The sequence below is a fragment of the Carex rostrata genome, chromosome 32 (genome assembly GCF_964058835.1).
Source record: "Carex rostrata chromosome 32, lpCarRost1.2, whole genome shotgun sequence".
NCBI classification, from domain to species: Eukaryota; Viridiplantae; Streptophyta; class Magnoliopsida; order Poales; family Cyperaceae; genus Carex; species Carex rostrata.
The window spans coordinates 2,481,209-2,500,095 of NC_135949.1; the positions used below are offsets into that span (position 1 = coordinate 2,481,209).

General features: G+C 36.9%; 2 protein-coding genes across 2 annotated transcripts; one reads left to right on the forward strand and one right to left on the reverse strand.

Moving 5' to 3' along the window:
- Positions 1-1,515: 1,515 nt before the first annotated feature.
- On the reverse strand, positions 1,516-4,589 carry COAD (4-phosphopantetheine adenylyltransferase). Its single transcript, XM_078296744.1, has 6 exons — positions 4,385-4,589; positions 3,848-3,919; positions 3,460-3,519; positions 2,638-2,732; positions 2,181-2,250; positions 1,516-1,832 (listed from the first exon to the last, which is right to left on the reverse strand). Exons 1-6 carry the CDS (start codon positions 4,487-4,489, stop codon positions 1,677-1,679), a joined length of 558 nt encoding a protein of 185 aa, XP_078152870.1. The 5' UTR covers positions 4,490-4,589; the 3' UTR covers positions 1,516-1,676.
- Positions 4,590-5,924: 1,335 nt separating this feature from the next.
- On the forward strand, positions 5,925-17,083 carry LOC144547790 (uncharacterized). Its single transcript, XM_078296482.1, has 19 exons — positions 5,925-6,507; positions 7,240-7,698; positions 7,785-7,888; positions 7,993-8,438; positions 8,539-8,579; positions 8,680-8,748; positions 8,844-8,944; positions 9,054-9,138; positions 9,423-9,521; positions 10,032-10,100; positions 10,194-10,325; positions 10,404-10,498; positions 10,575-10,671; positions 13,359-13,730; positions 13,873-13,974; positions 14,140-14,415; positions 14,512-14,640; positions 14,742-15,143; positions 15,364-17,083. The coding sequence occupies exons 1-19, from the start codon at positions 6,040-6,042 to the stop codon at positions 16,840-16,842; spliced, it is 5,025 nt and encodes a 1,674-aa protein (XP_078152608.1). The 5' UTR covers positions 5,925-6,039; the 3' UTR covers positions 16,843-17,083.
- Positions 17,084-18,887: the final 1,804 nt, after the last annotated feature.

The following is an 18,887-nucleotide window of genomic DNA, read 5'->3' on the forward strand; positions in this document are numbered from 1 at the left end:
ATCTCTTCATACAAATGCAATTAGACTCTATAAATGTGTTTCTTCGATAGAAAACAACATTGTTCTTCTTGTATTGTCGTAAAACGGAATCAATTAGGCAGAAAGGAGCAGTGCGGAATAATATAAAAAAAAAAGAAAAAAAAGTAAGGGAATCAAATCTTTAAAATTTATATGAAAAAATTCTTGTGAATATTATATAGTTAGATGATTTGACACCGACTTTTATTTACTGTAGTGCGATTTTAATCTAACAAAAGAGATAACAAACTTGGCCAAAAAATAAAATTAACAAATATTTATGTTTACAAAATATTAAAGATTAAAAGAAAAATAAAATAAAATATACTTATTTCATATGAAGGTTCGGCCGTCTGGGCCTTGTTTCACCTTTCTTCCCTCCGCCTTGGAAAAAAAAGATGCATCGCCTCAAGTCCTAAAGATTTTCAATACCAATCATATAATTAAGATAATACATATAACTCAAAATATATAATGCTATCACATGTTTAGTTTTATGTTTTTTTTTTTTTTAAATATTATGTTTATACTTTAATACATAATACATACATTAACTTAAGCTGTGACAAATAAGTTATTTGGGTTCGGTTCGGCGAGATGAAAAATTCGTGATTTGGAAATAATTTGGGTATAATTTGGGAAAGATTCGAAATTATCCAGACCAGAGATCTTAGTCTTGTAAGAGAGCAAACAAAAAAATATTCTGGGAAAAATTCGCGAATAATTCGTAAAATTCGGGAAAAAATCGTAAAATTCGCCAATTATTGGGTTTAATTCGGTCAAATTTCGGTCAACTGAATAATTCGACATTCGGTTTGACATCACAAAAAAATGAATTATTCGAATTTAATTTACAAATTTTGTGAGTATGGCGAGGATCATACAATTCAAGATCATTGTTGAATATCCTATCAATTTTATAAGAGTTTCTTCTTCTTCTTCTTATTTTCTTTTGTCATAATATTTTGCAAATTGGATCAATTATATTGGGAATTGCTTTCCAATTGTGCTCTTCCTTACTTTTATGGCTTACCAAACAATCCCTATATAGAAAATAGACAAATTAAAAGTAGACAAACTAATCATTTAAAGTAGACAAATCAATTCATGTGTTATAATTTTTCATGACACAACAAGTCAGACTTTTAAAAAAAAAAAGAATCAATTTTAATTATTTTAATAAAACAAGTATCATTGTTTTGATTTTTATATAATATAAAAGAAATACAAACTAACCCAACATGACAATATCAATACTGGATATATGTTTTGTTTAGAATTTAGATTGAGCCACACTATTGAAGAACTTCGATTAGGACTAATTATATCAGATGGAATTTAAAAAAGAAAAGGAAAAGAAAATTTAATTATTTTCATAGAGAACGCACAGTATCTTATTTTTTTTACTATATAGATGGAGAAAAATATTTTTTTAAATACTTTTTAATTAAGAAATAACTGTTTTAAAAATTGGAGTAAATTAGTCAAAAGTTCAACGAGTAAATATTGAACTGAAAATAAAAATAAAAATCATTTTATTTTACAACATTATTTTTATCTGATCTATTGTTTCTCTCTACTTTTTGTAAAGAGCAAAAAGAAGAAAGAAAGAATGCTACAAATAACAATACACATAACAATTAAATAATAAATCAACATCATTTTTCATCTTGTATTTCGTCGATAAACTTATCTGCATCACCATTTTGTTCTCTGTCTTGTAATTTCTTTGCCTCTTCAGCCTCCCTTCTTCTCAATTCACTAGAACTGATCTTTCCCCCAGTTTCCTCTTCTACCAGTTCCACAACTTCTATCTACAATTATTATTGTAAAATAAAATAAAATAAAATATTATAAAGAGTGAGGCTATGGTACTATGCATAGCACAAATCAGTCGATGCTATGGATCAATTTTTCTGTTTTCAAGCTCCAATTAGTTGATCTGAACCGTTCAACAAGTACTCGGAGACAAATTTTATATTTTTTATAATTTTTTACTTATAGATAGGTAGAAAATCACTTCTTTCGAACAGTCCAAACTCTTTAGATCAAGCGATTTTCTAATTTGGTTTATCAGTAAAAGGATGAAACATAGAGCCAGAATACCAATGTTTGGATTCGGATGCATCAGTAAAAACTAAATAGTAAAAAACATACAATACCTCTAATTTGGATAAACCCCTCTCAACTCTTCTCTTATTAACAGCATACCCACCAGGTAATGTCTCCTTGCTGTTACAAAATAAGAACACTTGGTTCAGTGCTGAAGCAATTTCTTCTGGGTGCTTTGACAAATACACCCTCCAAAAACCTATTTTCTTCCCAATACATTTCAGAAATCTAGTAGCTGAATTTACTACAAGACCAATTTCTACAATTGGTGACTTATTGTGTTTCCAATGAAAAAGAATACCAAACACAGAAAATCTAAAAATGTTCAAAACAGTGCAAATTTTTATTCCTTTCTATCCACAATAATAAAAAAAAAAGTTTGAGATCTAACAAAGAATATTGATTTTATGTCAAATTTGTTTTTTCAAATAAAATATAAATCAAATTTGTTTCTAAAATAACAATAAATATAAATAAAATAATAAAAAAGATACATTACAAGCTCACCTGACTACAATTGCCTCCAAAGTTTCATCCACTATAGAGGGCCCAAAAGGATCAGTGATAGGTTCTGTTAATACCTTCAAGTGGGGCTTGATTGACTAAAAAAGGACGGGATGAAGTTTAAAAAAAGAAGGAATTTAGAAAGAGGGTTCTCTTTCTATCTCCATCATGTTTTTCCTTTCCAAGAAAAACCATTGGAAGATGTATACAAGTCACTTTCTCTATGTTCATGCAAAAGGGTAATGCATTGCAGTTTTGTTTTGATGGCCATGAATATCAAGACAAAACAACAAAATGAGAAGTTCCACATAAGTGATTTTTTTGGGAACCAATTCACGCCCGCGAATATCAAACAGAACCATCTATGTGGAGAATGTTACATAGATTGCATCCAAACAATTTGTTATCTGATCCAGGCAATTTAAGTTAAGCTTGCTTTGCCTTTTTCTCGAAAGAGATTTGATTGTTTAATGCTTGCAAGATACAATGTATTCGAATAATATAGTAAGCAAATCACCATTCAAAAAGCACTTTGGATGGGAAGTATTACCCTCCCATATAACATATGTCAAATATACCCTCAAAATAAGAAAGTAAGCAACCACTCCAACTTAAACAAATTGGTGAGGTTCAGAATAGGCAAACAGCTGACATTTGACAAGTTTGGAAGTAATGGAATATTGCCCAAATTTGGAAGTAATGCAAAAATGATATTTCAACTTTTCAACTTTTCACAACATCATTTATATATAAAAAAAAAATTGAACTTTTCACAACAACATGAAATTTGTGAATGGTATAATAGAGATTAGTCAGTATACATACCTCTATGTAATCCTTCACTTTTTGCATCCTCGTCTCAATGGGTTCAATTAGGTCTGCATACTGAAACCACAAAATATTTTAGAAGAACATATGATATGACACAAAATTCCCTCCCCTACATCTATTTTCCTTGAAAGCTACATAAATAGATCTCGTAACTCGTTATCTCCATCAATAGCAATGTTTAAGAAAAGAACTCAAAGGTGGAAAAGTTTTTAGTAGGGTATCTGAGATAGAAATAATAAAAGCAATCAGATTGGAGGTTGAAGCAAAATTGAAAACAGAAAGATTCTCATAATTAAGATACCATCTGCTATGTCCAGATCTAGTATTGGGTATTAAAATGTTAACCTTCAACAAATAAAAAAAAACAATTAAATGAGCAAACCTTTTTCTTACTCAGCATGGGGCCATCACAGACACCAACAACTATGCGATCCCTTGCCAAGTCAGCAGCTGCCTGCTCAATAAATAGCAAGGATATTATTGGCTAAACCTGTTATATATAATTCAACCAAAAATGCCACTTTATGCAAGCACAACACAGTTTTCGGCAATCCTTTTTTTTTTTTCTTATTTGGAATTAAATAGAACAAGGGTAGCTAATAGTTCCCTCGGTACCCGTAACAAATCAAACATTAAGCATACTGCTAAAATAATAAAATGAACAGTAGATTCTAAAACTTCTGGAGTTTCTCTTCTCAGTAATCTTAGCAAAGAACAAAGGTATTTGGGATCATCTCTTAAGTAAACTTGAATTGGCTTGTGATCTAAATTCCTCACGAAGCAATTCCCAAAATACCGTGAGAAAATTGGAACAATTTCAAGCAAATTAAGAGTCTAAGCAATTAATTATCAATAATTGAAAACTATTAATAAGCGGACATGCGTTAAAAGCAAGTAAAGGGAGGGAGGAGAGAGAAACCTTGAGGAAGAGATGGTGGCCTTGGTGGAGCCTATCAAAAGTGCCACCAATAACAACAGCTTCGTATTCTCTTTTCCTACACTTTTCTCCTTCAGTCGATTCCATAAGGGTAGCTAATGGGGCGAGCGAGAGAGAGAGAGAGAGAGAGAGAGAGAGAGATGGTCTGGTCGTTGACAGACGGAGGGTTCATGTTTGGTAACGAATGGAATTCGTATCCTCTGAGATATCTCAAACTTTGCGTGACTTTATGGAAAATCCCAACCGTTTAAATACGTTCTACACTAATCTCAAAGCACACATAATACGGACCCCCATATCACCCTCGAATAGGTACCGGACACGTCGGTCACGCAAAAGTTGAGATATCTCAGAGGATAAAGTCATTTCCTCTGCATTACCTCAAAACATATCTATTGAGTTAATGTATCTTGACCGTCTGATACACTATAAGATCCGTGTGGACTAGATCCACACTGATATTAAAGCACCCCTGAATTATAGACTGTGATCGGATTAGCTCCGTTTAAAATCAGACGGTCCAGATGCGTTAACTAAAAAAATGCTCTTTTGAGTTAATGCAGACGATGCGAGCTCCTTTTAGCGACCTCTCTGATTTCCCCTTTGTTAGATTTTGTGTTGTTCTACTGTGCTGAAGTGCTGAACCAAATATGGCACCTCCATCGCACGTGCTCTCTCCAATGCTACCATTGAACTCAAATCCACCGTCCGATATCAATCAGACAGTTCAGATTTACACGAAGCCATTCAGGGAACTCCGTAAAATTGATTATTATTAAACCAACAGAATCGGGATTAGTACATTGGTATTGGACCAATTCGTGCGCATCGCAGAACACGAATCGTAAAGTACATTGAACATTAAGTGCATGATGTGCATCAGACCGAATTTGGTCCTATGCAAGTTGGAGGGGATCCCAAAATGTGTTGTATACACGGTTTAGTGGCTGGTTTGCACAAAAGGAGGTAGTTCGGATTTCTCTTTTTCCATCGTAAAATTGATAATTATTAAACCAAACAAAACAGGGATTAGTACAATGGGTTTCGGACCAATTAAGTCCGGCTCCATGTCTGATCCGTCCGATTCACATTAAAATCCGCGGTAAAAACTTAGAAATTCGTGCGCATCGCAGAACACGAATCCAAGAGTAATTGAACGGTCATTAAGTCATCAGACCGAATTTGGTCCTATTGAAGTTGGACCTCCCCTCAACATGAGCCCCACATGTGATGTAATTCGTATCCTCTGAGATATCTCATATTTTGCGTGATTTTCTGGGAAATCCTAACCGTTTAAATACGTTCTGCACGAATCTCAAATCTCTAATAATACTGGCCCCCGCGCTATCTGCGAATAGGCACCGGACACGTCGGTCACGCAAAATATGAGATATCTCAGAGGATACGCACTCCACATGTGATGGCTGGTTTGCACAAAAGGAGGTAGTTCGGATTTCTCTTTTTCCATCGCCTTTTGATCAAGTCGCCGCAACAAACCGTGACCATTGAATTTAATATAATATAATCGCGATCTCTCCTTCTCGATCGTTCAACCCGATCCAGCAAAAGAATCAAACGATATTCCTTCAAGCTTGCAATTCAATTCAATTCAATTCAATCGAGAGAAAAAGACCAAAATGGAAATACCAAAGCGGGGAACGATTACGAACCCTTATTCTGTGCTGAACCAGATGTCGGATGACTACGATTCTTCGTTACCTCACCCCCTCCCTCTCCCGCATCCTCTTCCTCTCCAGTTACAGCGCCAGTCCACTGGCAGTAGCTATGGCGACGGCTCTCTCTCCCTCTCTGTTGACTGCTTCTTCGCCCCTCCTCAACTCGACCCGATTACAGGAGCGAAATCCGACCCGATTGCTGGCGGATGCGAGTTGGGAGGCGGTGGTGGTGGAAGTGGAAGCGGGTCATGTAAGAGCTGGGCTCAACAAGCTGAGGAGACTTACCAATTGCAACTGGCACTGGCGCTGAGGCTTTGTTCTGAGGCCGCATCTGCTTCGGATCCTGGATTAATGGATTCGGGTGATGCTGCTACTGCACCTACTACCTCTGCTGGTGCATCCGCTGAGGTCCTTTCGCACCGCTTCTGGGTCGGTTACTTCAATTCTACTTTATATATCATATATATAATAAGTATAGCTTCTGAATTTTGCTATAACTCATGAAAAGAGTATTTTAAGGGTTAAGACGAAAGGAATTGAGTGTAAGTTTCATTCTGATTAATGAAACTGGGCTACTGCCTTTTTAACCAAAAAAAAAAAAAAGACGAAAGGAATTGGGACTTGGTTTTTAGTGTTGTCAATAATTACCAGAACTGATTTTACTGATTTGACCTGATCTGGGTCTAGGACCAGCACTCTTCAACCTGACCTAAGCCAATTGTAACCCAGTCAGGAAGTATATATATGTTATTTTACACTTTAGATGTACTAGAATTATACATCGGTTATATTAATCATTGGTGGTGCTATCATAGTTGAATTCGTATCCCCTCAGGTTACCTGACTGAGTAGAATTGAATCGGACGGTCTGAAATTGAAATTTTTTACTTGGCACAAATCTCAAAGCACAAATAATACTGTCCCCTACTGCCATCCCAATCATTCACCGGCTGAAATTAAATCTGGGCAGTCTATTTCAATCGTGTTGAGTCAGGTACCTGGGAGGATACGGATCCATCATAGTTAGGCGAAATATATGCTTAGTACCTAATTTCAAGTAAACATGATCCATTTCAAGAGAAAATATATATTTTTTTTTCTTGTGATCACGACATGGTCCATCCCGACTAACCTGTTGAAACATCCCTACTTTGTTTTCAGATAAACGGGTCATTGTCTTATAATGATTCAATCCGGGATGGATTTTATGTGATACGAGGGATGGATCCTTTTGTATGGAGCATATGCACAGATGTGCAGGAGGAAGGCAGGATTCCCTCCCTTGATTCCCTCAAAAATGTCGATTGGACTGATTCCTCTATTGAAGTGGTGCTTGTCAATATGAAAATTGATTCTCCACTAAGGCAGTTGCACACCTCTGTCGTCTCTACCTTCTCTTCCTTTAGCACCACAGCTAGTACTAAAGATATGGTTGAACAACTCGCTAAGCTTGTTTCAACTAGGTTGGGGGGTGCTATTTTGAATTTGAAAGATGAAGATACTTTACTAAGCAGGTGGAGAGAGAGTAATTCATCTGCCAGGGCAAGTACCCATTCAGTTGTTGTACCGCTCGGTCAACTCTCAACCGGTCTCTGCATTCACCGCTCCTTGCTTTTTAAAGTACCCTTTTTTCCTCTCTCTTTTCTTTTTTCCCGTAACATTTGCATGATGTATCACATGTTACAATAGAATAAAAAATTGTGCAGATGCTGGCGGACAGTGTGAATGTGCCATGCAGAGTTGTGAAGGGGTGTAAGTATTGCAAAAGAGATGATGCTTTCTCATGCCTTGTGCGCTTTGGTTTTGAAAGGTTAGATTTCAAGCATTAGTTGTTCATAATTTATCCTACTGGTGATGCAAAACAAAGCTAAGAACTGTCCTTTTAACCATATTAGTCTTTCTTCATATGATCAGGGAATATTTAGTTGATTTGATAGGGGAACCTGGAACTCTATCAGAGCCAGACTCAGGATTTAATGGGCCCCATTCCATTTGTGTTTCATCACCTCTGCACCCTCCAAAATTCAAGTCGTCGGTTGAAATGAATGCAAATTTCAAATCTTTGGCCAAAAAGTACTTCAAGGAGTGCCAATCTCTCAATCTCATCTTCAAAGATGCCAAGCCGGCATCTGATTTGATTAGCCCTGATCAAGCTGCTGTTGCTTATTTTGCCCCCGGTGCTGCCCCATCCATACCTTTTTCAAACCTGAGACCACCTGACATGAAGATTAATGAGTCACAAGCAAGAATTAACCCTAATCGTACATATAACCCTATTCCTAACAGAGAGATAGTCTTCTCTATTGATGATCTTGCCGTTCCTTGGAACGAGCTTGTTTTGAAGGAAAAGATCGGTGCAGGTAATAAGCCTGATTTACTTTTTTTTTAAAACAAAAATATTATTTCATTACAAAAAATTGATTAATTTTTTTTCTTTTTGTTTTATTTTTCATTTTTCAGGTTCTTTTGGAACCGTTCATCGTGCTGATTGGCATGGTTCAGTATGTGTTATCTCTTCTTTTGCTACAGTTATATAATATATATGTCAAGTGACATATTGAAGAAAAATATATCATCTAAAGTAGTGGTTTCAATTATCAGGATGTTGCAGTAAAGATATTAATCGAGCAAGATTTCCATCCAGACCGTGTCAAAGAGTTCATGCGTGAGGTACTATTAATGGGTTCGTAATATTATGAGCATTCTTTCCCAAATTCTTATCTTAAGCTTATTTGTATCTATGAATTTTGTGATTGTTTGACTAGGTGGCCATAATGAAAAGTCTGAGACATCCGAATATAGTTCTTTACATGGGTGCTGTCACTGAGCCTCCTAATCTCGCCATTGTCACTGAGTATCTCTCTAGGTTAAACTATGATCCACTTTTAAATTTGTTGCATCTTTCCTGATAATTTTAAATTTACATATCAGTCAAAACTGAGAGCAAGTTTACTCCATTGTCCCTGGAATTACAGAGGAAGCCTTTATAAGATTCTGCATAAGTCTTCGACAAGAGAATACCTGGATGAGAGACGTCGACTACATATGGCATTTGATGTGGTATCCTTTTTATCTTTTGATATTAGTACCTAAGATACATTATGATATTATGCATGTGCCAAGAACTTGAGAGATGTGGTATTTGCGGTTTGGTACAGTATTCTGTATTGAACATCCTTCGTGAAGGACTAACTATTAGAATTGAATGCTAGATTGTAAAATAGCTTACCACCATCTTATGGTGTAAACTTAACTATAAACCTATTATGAAGCACATATATAGTCCTTGAATTAGTAGGTTTTTGGAAGGTATGAACCATCCTTTTTCTTCTTCTTTTGTTCAGGCCAAGGGGATGAACTATCTACATAAGCGCAACCCTCCTATTGTTCATAGAGATCTGAAATCCCCTAATCTTTTGGTTGACAGGAAGTACACTGTCAAGGTATATCTCATTCTCACATATTTTACAACTTTTCAAGATACTATAATTTAGCCCCTTCAACTTTCTGTTGATTATGTCACCCCCTTCAATTATTGCATTTGATTCAGTATCCCTGAATTTTTTTTTTCTTTAGTTCATTTGGCCCTTAAGTTATTATCACACGGCATATGTTCAGAACTGATGTGGTGTCTTTAAGAATAAAATATTTTTAGCATGGCTGGATATTGATAAACTTTTTTTTTTTAACCGCAGCAGCTTATTCATACAGATATATTTGTTAAATTGTTTATTTTATTAACATCCATTTTCAAAGTTGTTGCCGTCCCAAAATGCCACATCAGCACTTGAGGAAGGGCCAAGTTTAATTTATACCAAAAGTTCAGGGGTCTGTTCAGGGTGTTGGTTGAACAAAAAAGTAGTTGAAAATCCTCAGTGAATCAAGTGCAACAGGTCCATTGTTTTGTAAGCTACCTGATATCCGTACCAATCTAATTTGAAAATTTCTTCTAGGTTTGTGATTTTGGGCTTTCACGATTAAAAGCAAGCACATATTTATCCTCCAAGTCTCTGGCAGGAACCGTAAGTCTCTTTGAAATAACTTTAAACTATTTCATACCATTTTCTTTACTAGCATCTAAGTTTAAAACTTCTAAAATATTTTTTGAAAATTAGCCTGAGTGGATGGCGCCAGAAGTACTGAGGGACGAGCCATCAAACGAGAAATCAGATGTATACAGCTTTGGTGTTATTCTATGGGAACTCATGACTTTGCAACAACCTTGGACTAACCTAAATCCTGCTCAGGTATAATCACAACATAACAGGAAGATTTTTTTTTCTCTCTCTCTAGATCTGTTGTGAAGAAGCATGTAATGACTGCAGGTGGTAGCAGCAGTAGGTTTTAAAGGAAGAAGGTTGGATATTCCCAAGGATTTGAATCCACGCGTGGTGTCTCTCATTGAATCTTGTTGGGCCAAGTAAGTGAACTGAATTTTCATGATTTGTTGAAATAAATTCCTGGAAATGAATTATTAACCTGGTATGATATGACAGTGAACCATGGAAAAGGCCGTCATTTGCAAATGTAATGGACACATTGAAACCGTTGCTCATCAAATCTCCCTCTTCCCCGAAACAAAGAGGGCCTTCAACATGACTTGGCCCTGGTTTCCCTCTTTTGCATCTTCAAATTTATTCATCAATCCATTCACCCATCGGTACATATAGATATAATCAAACACATGGCCTCTAATGTGGGAGTGTTTGCAAATGATTTTGCTTTGGTAGTCCACAGTCACTTAATCATACCTTAGAAAAATCTTGGTTTTGAATGGGCTAAGTGCCAAGCATCTAGAACTTGTGGTTGTCTATGATTGGTGGATGAGGTTATTGAGAGATCTTTGGAGAAAATGAGAGAAAAAGGTCAAAATTATTCTCCTCTCTCTCTCTCTCTTCTTCCAACCCCCCCTCCCTAATTTGTCTGTGTAAGCTAGAAAATACAGCTTCTGTATTTGTTGAAAATAGTTTGTGTGAAGGTTAGAAAAGGCTCAGGAACATGGAGAGTACTAGGTTTCATTGTATCGAGTGTGTTACCTGTGTCCTAGGAAAAAAGAAAAGAAAATGGCAACAAAATTTTCCTCCTACACTGCTTGTAATATTTAAGCTAATTTTTTTTTTTTTTTGTATATATTCGAAGATTGTTGCCGTAAAGGTAATACCTTTTTGCGAGAATAATCTTGCCAAGAGCAGGCTTTATTTTGGTACACGTTTCGACTTTCAAATTGCATCTCCCTACTTTTTGTGTGCAAGATTCATGCTAGGATGTGTATATTATTTATGATTAGAAAATTTTGTGTAAGGGAAAAGAAAAACCCTGTCATGAGAAATGGAGTATACTGTTTGTAATGTATTATGTACTTTGAAGAAACAATATCAGGTTTCAACAAGCAGCTCCATAGAGGGGGAAAAAAAAAAGCTCCATTGCAGAAGGACAGAAATGTCAGAGGTGTATTCAGGCCTCAACAGTTACACTGGAGCTATTTTTGAACTCGCACAAAATTAAAGTAATACTTCTGTTATCTATCGGAAAATATGAAGAATTGTATAAACACAGACAACGTAAAAGCAGGTCTCCTGATAGCAAATTCGGATCTCCAAAACAGCTCAAAATTAGAGTTTGGATCCAGACTGTGTGCTTCAGAAATTTCATAATAGTGGAAGGGGAAGCAAGAGGAGAGGAGAGGAGAGGAGAGGGGTAGTGTTAAAGATTTAATCTCTTCTATACTGATTTGAGGGTTACAAAATTTAAATAGTTTTAATATAGAGTTTACCTCTCCTTTTGTTTTGCAGCATGAAGATTCTCCCCAGTAATAATTGTCAAATTGATAATGATCGATTTCGAATCGAATGTCAGTATGTAAACATACATACGGGGGCTGCTGGTAAACGCTGATTAGATCCGATCACCCCTCATCTCCCCTCCTTTATTCTCTTTTGAAGTATACCCTAAAGAGATCCCGTAAATTCTAATTCATATTAAATTGGTCTATAGATTCTGATCAGATGATCTAATCTTGATAGCATAGTTTTTGGAGTCATCATATCATCGCCTTGTAACCGAATTTATATTACCCAAGGTACCTCAATTTTTTTTTAGTTTTAGTCTGGTCTGTTCATATACTAACATGAATCTTAGGGTCTGTTTGCTGTGTGCATGGGAAAAAAAAAAAATTCAGACTTCGCGAAAATCAGTCCACGTGCACAGTATTTCGGCCATTCAAAAATTTCCATTCCTGTTACTTTAGATAGCCGAACAAGAATCTTAAAAAGACTCCGTTAGAGACGGATTGAAACTCTCAAACGATGACCTGGGATCCGGACTTGTAACCGTCAAGAAGAATTCTTGCATAGATTGTCACTACTGCAATGGTGCAGTGAGCCAATAATAATAATAAAAAAAAACCTTTCTTTGGTGAAAGGAATGCGTATCCTCGGATCAAAATCTGTTGTTATTCCTGTGCCTGAAAAGTATTCGTGCTTTTTCAAATCCAACTATTAAATTGTTTTGAGATACGTGTATAGAAAAGTTTTGAAAAAAAATTGCTTTGAGATTCGTTTCCAAAAATATTGAACGGTTGGATTCGAAAAAGCACAGATACGAGGGTAGTTCACGGAAAGAGAATAGTAGCAGATTTCATTTCGTATTGTCTGCATTAACTCAAAAGAGAATCTTTTGAGTTAATGAATTTTAACCGTTCGATTTTAAACGAAGTCAATTTGATTTTTATCTATAATATAGAATTTCTTTAATATTAGTGTGGATCTAATTCACACGAATTTCAAACCAAATCGAACGGTGGAGATGCACTAACTTAAAAGATTATCTTTTGAGTTAATCCAGAGGATACGGATTCTGGTAAAAGTTGATTCAATTAAAGTTGGAACCATTCCATTGTACATTCCGGATGGGAATGAAACAATCATTGGCACACGCCTTTCTCATGGGCACGTACGGTTACTCCTACAGGACATGTCCATTTCAAATAAACTGGAGAAGAACAAACGCACCAGGATATCGTCGAACAAAAATTTACAATACCCAAATTGCCCTACTCTCTTCGTCTCTCTACCTCTCTTTCTCTCTCTCTTTCTACCTCTCTAGGTTTCGCTCCCTTTCCAATCGGGATTCATTTCATTTTCCCCCCACTTTTCTCTCTCTCTGATTTTTTTTTCGAGGGTGTTTGAGGCAGCCGCTTTGTTTCCTTCCTTTTATTTATCTTCTCGTAATCCTGGATCGACCAAATCAACCAATATTTGCTGCAGGAATAAAACCCTAATCGGAGGATGCGAGCAGTGGAAATGGAGAATTCGCGTAGATCGACCGGATTACCCGGTTCAAAGAAACCCCGATTGGATGACTCCAGTGTTGTTAATTCGAATCTGAATCGAGAGAGAACTCAGTTTGCGGGGGTGAGAGGAGGGATAGTTGGAGGATCTACTCCTGCTTATACCCCTTCTAGTGTACCTGCTTACGACCCGAGTAACAGTGGGAATAGCGGGAATAGCGAGTTGGTGGGGCAGTATAAGTCAGCTCTAGCTGAGCTGACATTCAATTCAAAACCGATCATTACCAATCTGACGATTATTGCTGGGGAGAATCTTCATGCTGCCAAGTCTATAGCTTACACCATTTGCGCCAATATACTTGAGGTTATTCCACTTTACTGTTCTTGTTTTTTTCTTGAATTATTTTTCTTTGAAATTTTATAAGACTTACCAGTATACTCAGCATTTATCTATTTACCACTCCTCCTAACTTGAAAGTATTTAAATTGCATTGAATGAAATTAAGGTACCTCGAGACCAGAAGCTGCCGTCATTGTACCTTCTGGATAGCATTGTGAAGAACATTGGAAGAGATTACATCAAATACTTCTCTCCACGCCTTCCTGAGGTTCCCATTTATTTTTCCTATAAATCTCTTTTTTTCAAATTTAATTATAGTTTCGTTGATATAGAAATAGTTGCAAAATGTTGGGCCATTTATTTTCAAGAAAACTTGTACCTGATTCAACCTCTATCCCATGTATTTAATGAATATTAATCAATTTATGAGTAGGTCTTTTGCAAAGCATACAAGCATGTGGATCCATCGTTACATTCAAGCATGAGGCATTTATTTGGTACGTGGAGAGGGGTTTTTCCACCTGCCACGCTTCAGGCAATAGAAAAGGACCTTGCATTTCAACCAAATCCTCCCTCTTCTAGTGCTGCTGCTGCTGGTACAGTTGCAAAAGGAGAGTCACCACATAGCATCCATGTCAATCCCAAGTACCTTGAAGCGAGGCACCAACAGCAACAGCAGCAGCGCGTACCTCCTCCACTAATGAAAGGGGTAACTATTTTTTGCTTTTGATACTGCAGGAAATGTGTCTTTTGTTTCATCCTATTTTCAATTGACTCTATGTTAATGTTTTATTTTTTAATACAGGTACAAGGAGTGCGTAGTGATGAACTTAATGCAACTGCTGATACAAATAACCATGCCCAGAGACCAGAGAGGCCAGCAATGGATAAGAGTTGCTTAAAATGGACGCAAGTGTCAGCCAGTACCAGACCGGTATGCATCTTTATCAATTCCTCTCTTTTAACATCTTCCAACGCAAGCTTCATTTGACCATATTTAATTAAGCAAGTCTATTTATTTAAAAAATGTTGCAGATGCAACCACGTGTGCCACCAGAGGTACTTAGTATCTCTAAAAAGCCAGAAATGGGGCCTGTTAGAAGAGCAGCGAGTGAGCGAGTTAGAGTAGGAAGACCAACTGATGGGATGTTCGATACACAAAAAGAGATAGGAGGTGGTGGGGCGTCTTCTAAAAGCTGGAAGAATTCTGAAGAAGAAGAGTATGTCTGGGATGATTATAACGGTAATAATAATGTTATCGGTAAAATCAAAAGGGAGGATGGAAGTGCTGCTAAGGGCAAGTCAGTGAACTTGCAGAGGGCGAAAATGTTGCGGCCTGATAATGCCCCTAGTATAAACAACAATCACAAAAATGATTCCCTTGCTCCCCGCCTCAATAAGAAAGGCCTCCATGACCCAAGACTACTCTCTTCTAAGGTTCACTATTCTCTCTCTCTCTCTCTCTCTCTCTCAGCACATGCATACAGACTCAAGTGTAGATAGAACACAAAGAAATAACTAAATAGTACCTTCTGGCGCGTTTAACTTAATACTGCTAGTGACCAACCTGGGAACATTGGCACAATTTATAAATAACAAAAGGAGAAGGTTGAAACGGGACATGGTGTGGTTTTTTACTGTATTTTGATTTTGGCAGGGTGTAGAAGAACATGTTGTACATCTCCGAGCAAAGCAAGAACCTGCCTCCAATGTTAATTTAGAGTTGATTCGTGAGAGCATAAGGCAACATGGAACCTCCTCTCAGTGGACCCCACATGAGGCACCCCTGGCACATCCACGCGCTTCAATTCACTCTGAAGAGAAACAACCAACACCGCCACCTCGTTCTTTAGTTGGCAAAGTAGCCCCTACTGCCCGTGGGTCCTTGCGTATTTCAAATGCGGTCCCCTCTTCACGTGAAATTTATAACAGTAAGGTAGGCACTAGCAACCCAATTAGTGATTCATTTGTGCATGATCAGAGGCAACAATATGTTCCTTCATCACCATCTTCATCTGAGCATGATTACTATCAACTCCCTGAATTGAGTACGCAAAAGCATCTTTACAGTTCACAACCTGTTGATCCCTTTTCTCAGGTGACCCGACCCGTTAAGCCACCTCTACAGAGCCCATCTTCTTCCTCTACTTCATCAGAACCCTTTCCAGATTTAAAACCTGGCATCACATCTATTGCCCGATCTAAACAACAAGCCTCCTCTACTTCCATCTTTAAACCTTCAGTTCCCTTGCCATACCCAGCTCGTAAAGATGGACCCCGCTCAATTAATAAAAAGGGTGCTTCAACAAATAGTGATCATACTTCAAACCATGTACCTGGTTTGGTCGGTGCACAGCCTCCCCTTCCAAGTGGCCCTCCTCCTACCTCGAGCTGGTTGGCTGCACCTGGTGCACCAAGTGCAGCTAAACATCCTAATGCTACATCAGGGGACCCTCCACTGCCATCTGGACCCCCGCCAACTTCTAATCCTCTGTCATCTCTACTGAGTACTTTGGTTGCAAAGGGACTGATATCTTCACCAAGTACAACCAAGCAGGCACCAGTTCCAAAAATTAACCAGACAGAGGAAACTGAAATTGTTAAGGCTGAGCCTGTTGTTGAGTTAAAACCTGTTATGCAGGAAGTGAACCTTATTGGTTATGACTTCAAATCAGAGGTGATGAGAGAATACCATCCTAATGTAACTAATAGCCTGTATGATGAAATGCCTCATCAGTGTCAGAAATGTGGTCTGCGGTTTGAACTGAAAGATCAGCTTGAATCACACCTTGAATGGCATGAATCAGACATACCATGCACAAGTCGCTATGAACACTCCCTTGGTTTTTCCAGAAAATGGTACGCTGATTCTGAAAAATGGGTTGCCGGGTCTTTTGGGACTGAAACTGATTCTTTGCTAGAAGAAGATGATTGGCTGGAGGAGGAGCAAGCTGGGCCTATGGTTCCGGCAGATGAGAGGCAGATTCTGTGTGTGCTTTGTGGGGATCCATTTGGGGATGTGTTTTGTTATGATAGAGAGGAGTGGATGTACAGAGATGCAGTATACTTGGATGAGGTGTGTAGTGTCGAGAGGAGGATAATTGTGCATGACAAATGTGCTGCGCTTTTGAGATGATGTTGCAGCTGGTGGTTGGTTAGAATTAATTAGTGCAGCCATCATTTGTCCAAATTTTTGATCGGAGTAGTTCTCTTGAGCCCTTTTTCCAGTGTTTATTCTTTTTTTTTTTTTGCTTGTCTTTTTTTTTTTTTTATATCTATTGATAATGAGGTACCTATATAGCTGACTTTCGCTGTATTCAGGTGTCAATGTAATGAGAGCGTTGGACAGGATACAATCAAACTGCAGTCTTATCACCTTCTCTCTCTCCCCCTTTCTCTTTCTTCCTCTCTCTTTCAAAACCTTGACAGTGGCTGCCAAATCTTTTTTTTTTGAAACCTAGTTGACTGCTGAATCTCTTTCTCCCTGTCATGGCTTGCTCACACTGTGTTTTAGTGTTTGGTTGCTCTCTTTCTCTCTCTAATTGTCTTGCTCTCGCACTGTAAGCGTGTTTTAGTGTTAGATTGTTTTCTGGATGTATTTGGTTAAGCTGAATACCAGAAACTTTGTTTTGCTGCGGTATATATTTAATTCTCAGAATTTCTACTGAACTAACACTCTGTGGTTCCAGTTCAGTTCCTGATTATGTCGTACTTTGTTATAGTCGTGTAGACAAATCTTATAATATATGCTTTCAAGTTAAATCTGTGATGACTGATTGGATGTAGGTATGATGTAAAAGGGATGTAAAATGGTTGTTTTGTGTGGTTTGAAGTTGCGGGAATATCTTTGAGATTCAATCTCACGAGCAATAAATTATGGATGCAATCGACAAGGACCCACGGAGGCTTACTGTTCTTCTGGTGTTACTATGGGTGCATCTCTTTTATTTCACAGTCGGTATATTGCAGATGTGTAATGTCTTTCATTTTTTTTCAATGAATTCATGTGGTATTTTTCTTTACATATTGATTGGAGAAATATTTTGAATGTTTAGTGTTTATAATATGCAAGATAGGAGAATCTTATTTTTATTTTTAGGTTAGGAACAGGGAAGCTAGATTTTACTATGTAGGCAAATTTTTTGCCAAAGTTATAGATCTAAGCAATTTCCTTGGGGGGTTTTTTTTTTTTCTTGGGACCTCTAGCATCTTGCTTGGATATATATCCAGTTTGTCTACATTGTTAATTTTATATTTCCAGTTTTTCAAGAAAAAAGAATCAGAAAGATGATCTGGAATCTCCAAGTACAATAGCAAGAAAAAAGGATCATGACTCATGAGCAGTCAATTTTGGATGCAATTTCTGAACACTGTAAGCTTAATGTGCTCCTGACGTTACTGTGGCTTAGAAAAATGGCGGTACAAATTCATTAAGATTGGTTGGTACGGTTATAGGCAGCATAGAACCTAGATACTTATCTCTAGTTTAGCCAAATACTTGACCAAATATATTTCTTTTAACTGCGAAATTGCAAACTATTTATCATGGAAGGCCCTGAGCCCTTGGTGTATGTTCAAGTTTGTCAATATTCTCTTGAGTTCTATTTCTCGAGAAATAAGTATTCGGTCCAATATTTGGTTTCGAATATTCGGCTGAATATATTTTTCCGCATATTATCTATTCGGTCGAATATTTCCGAATAGAGAATAAAAATCCGAAGAAGAATCGAATATTTCCGAATAGAGAATAAGAATTTAAATAAGAACTGAATAAGTTATAATTTCATTTTATTTAAGTTTGAACTTATGTTTTATTTATGCTTATTTGTAGTTTTGTAATTTGTAGTGTGGATTGTTAACTTGTGTTATGTTTTATTTATGTTTATTTGTAATGTTTATCTATGTTTATTAGAGTTAAATGCTTATGATTTTTCATTTGAAAATCAAAATATATAAATCCGAATAAAAATCCGAATATTCAGTGGCATACTGTATATGCAGTATTAAGTAGCTTTTCGAATACGAAATAAAAACCAAATATTAAAACACTGGAGCTAACTGTGTGAGATAGAAATAAGCACAGGAATCCTCTTTAACCCCCTGCATGCTTCGGAATTCGAATCCTCTAATTCAACTAATTTTTGTAGTTAAGATCTGGATCATCCGATTTAAATCCGCACC

What these genes read in the sequence shown, in the direction of transcription:
- LOC144547790 (XM_078296482.1), top strand. Translation starts at nt 6,040, where the DNA reads ATGGAAATACCAAAGCGGGGAACGATTACGAACCCTTATTCTGTGCTG. An exon ending in GTCACTGAGTATCTCTCTAG is followed by an intron (nt 8,945 to 9,053) that starts GTTAAACTATGA and finishes CTGGAATTACAG; the next exon opens with AGGAAGCCTTTATAAGATTC. An exon ending in CAAGACTACTCTCTTCTAAG is followed by an intron (nt 15,144 to 15,363) that starts GTTCACTATTCT and finishes TGATTTTGGCAG; the next exon opens with GGTGTAGAAGAACATGTTGT.
- COAD (XM_078296744.1), bottom strand. Translation starts at nt 4,489, where the DNA reads ATGGAATCGACTGAAGGAGAAAAGTGTAGGAAAAGAGAATACGAAGCT. An exon ending in GCCACCATCTCTTCCTCAAG is followed by an intron (nt 3,920 to 4,384) that starts GTTTCTCTCTCC and finishes TTTATTGAGCAG; the next exon opens with GCAGCTGCTGACTTGGCAAG. An exon ending in GGGGTTTATCCAAATTAGAG is followed by an intron (nt 1,833 to 2,180) that starts GTATTGTATGTT and finishes TAATAATTGTAG; the next exon opens with ATAGAAGTTGTGGAACTGGT.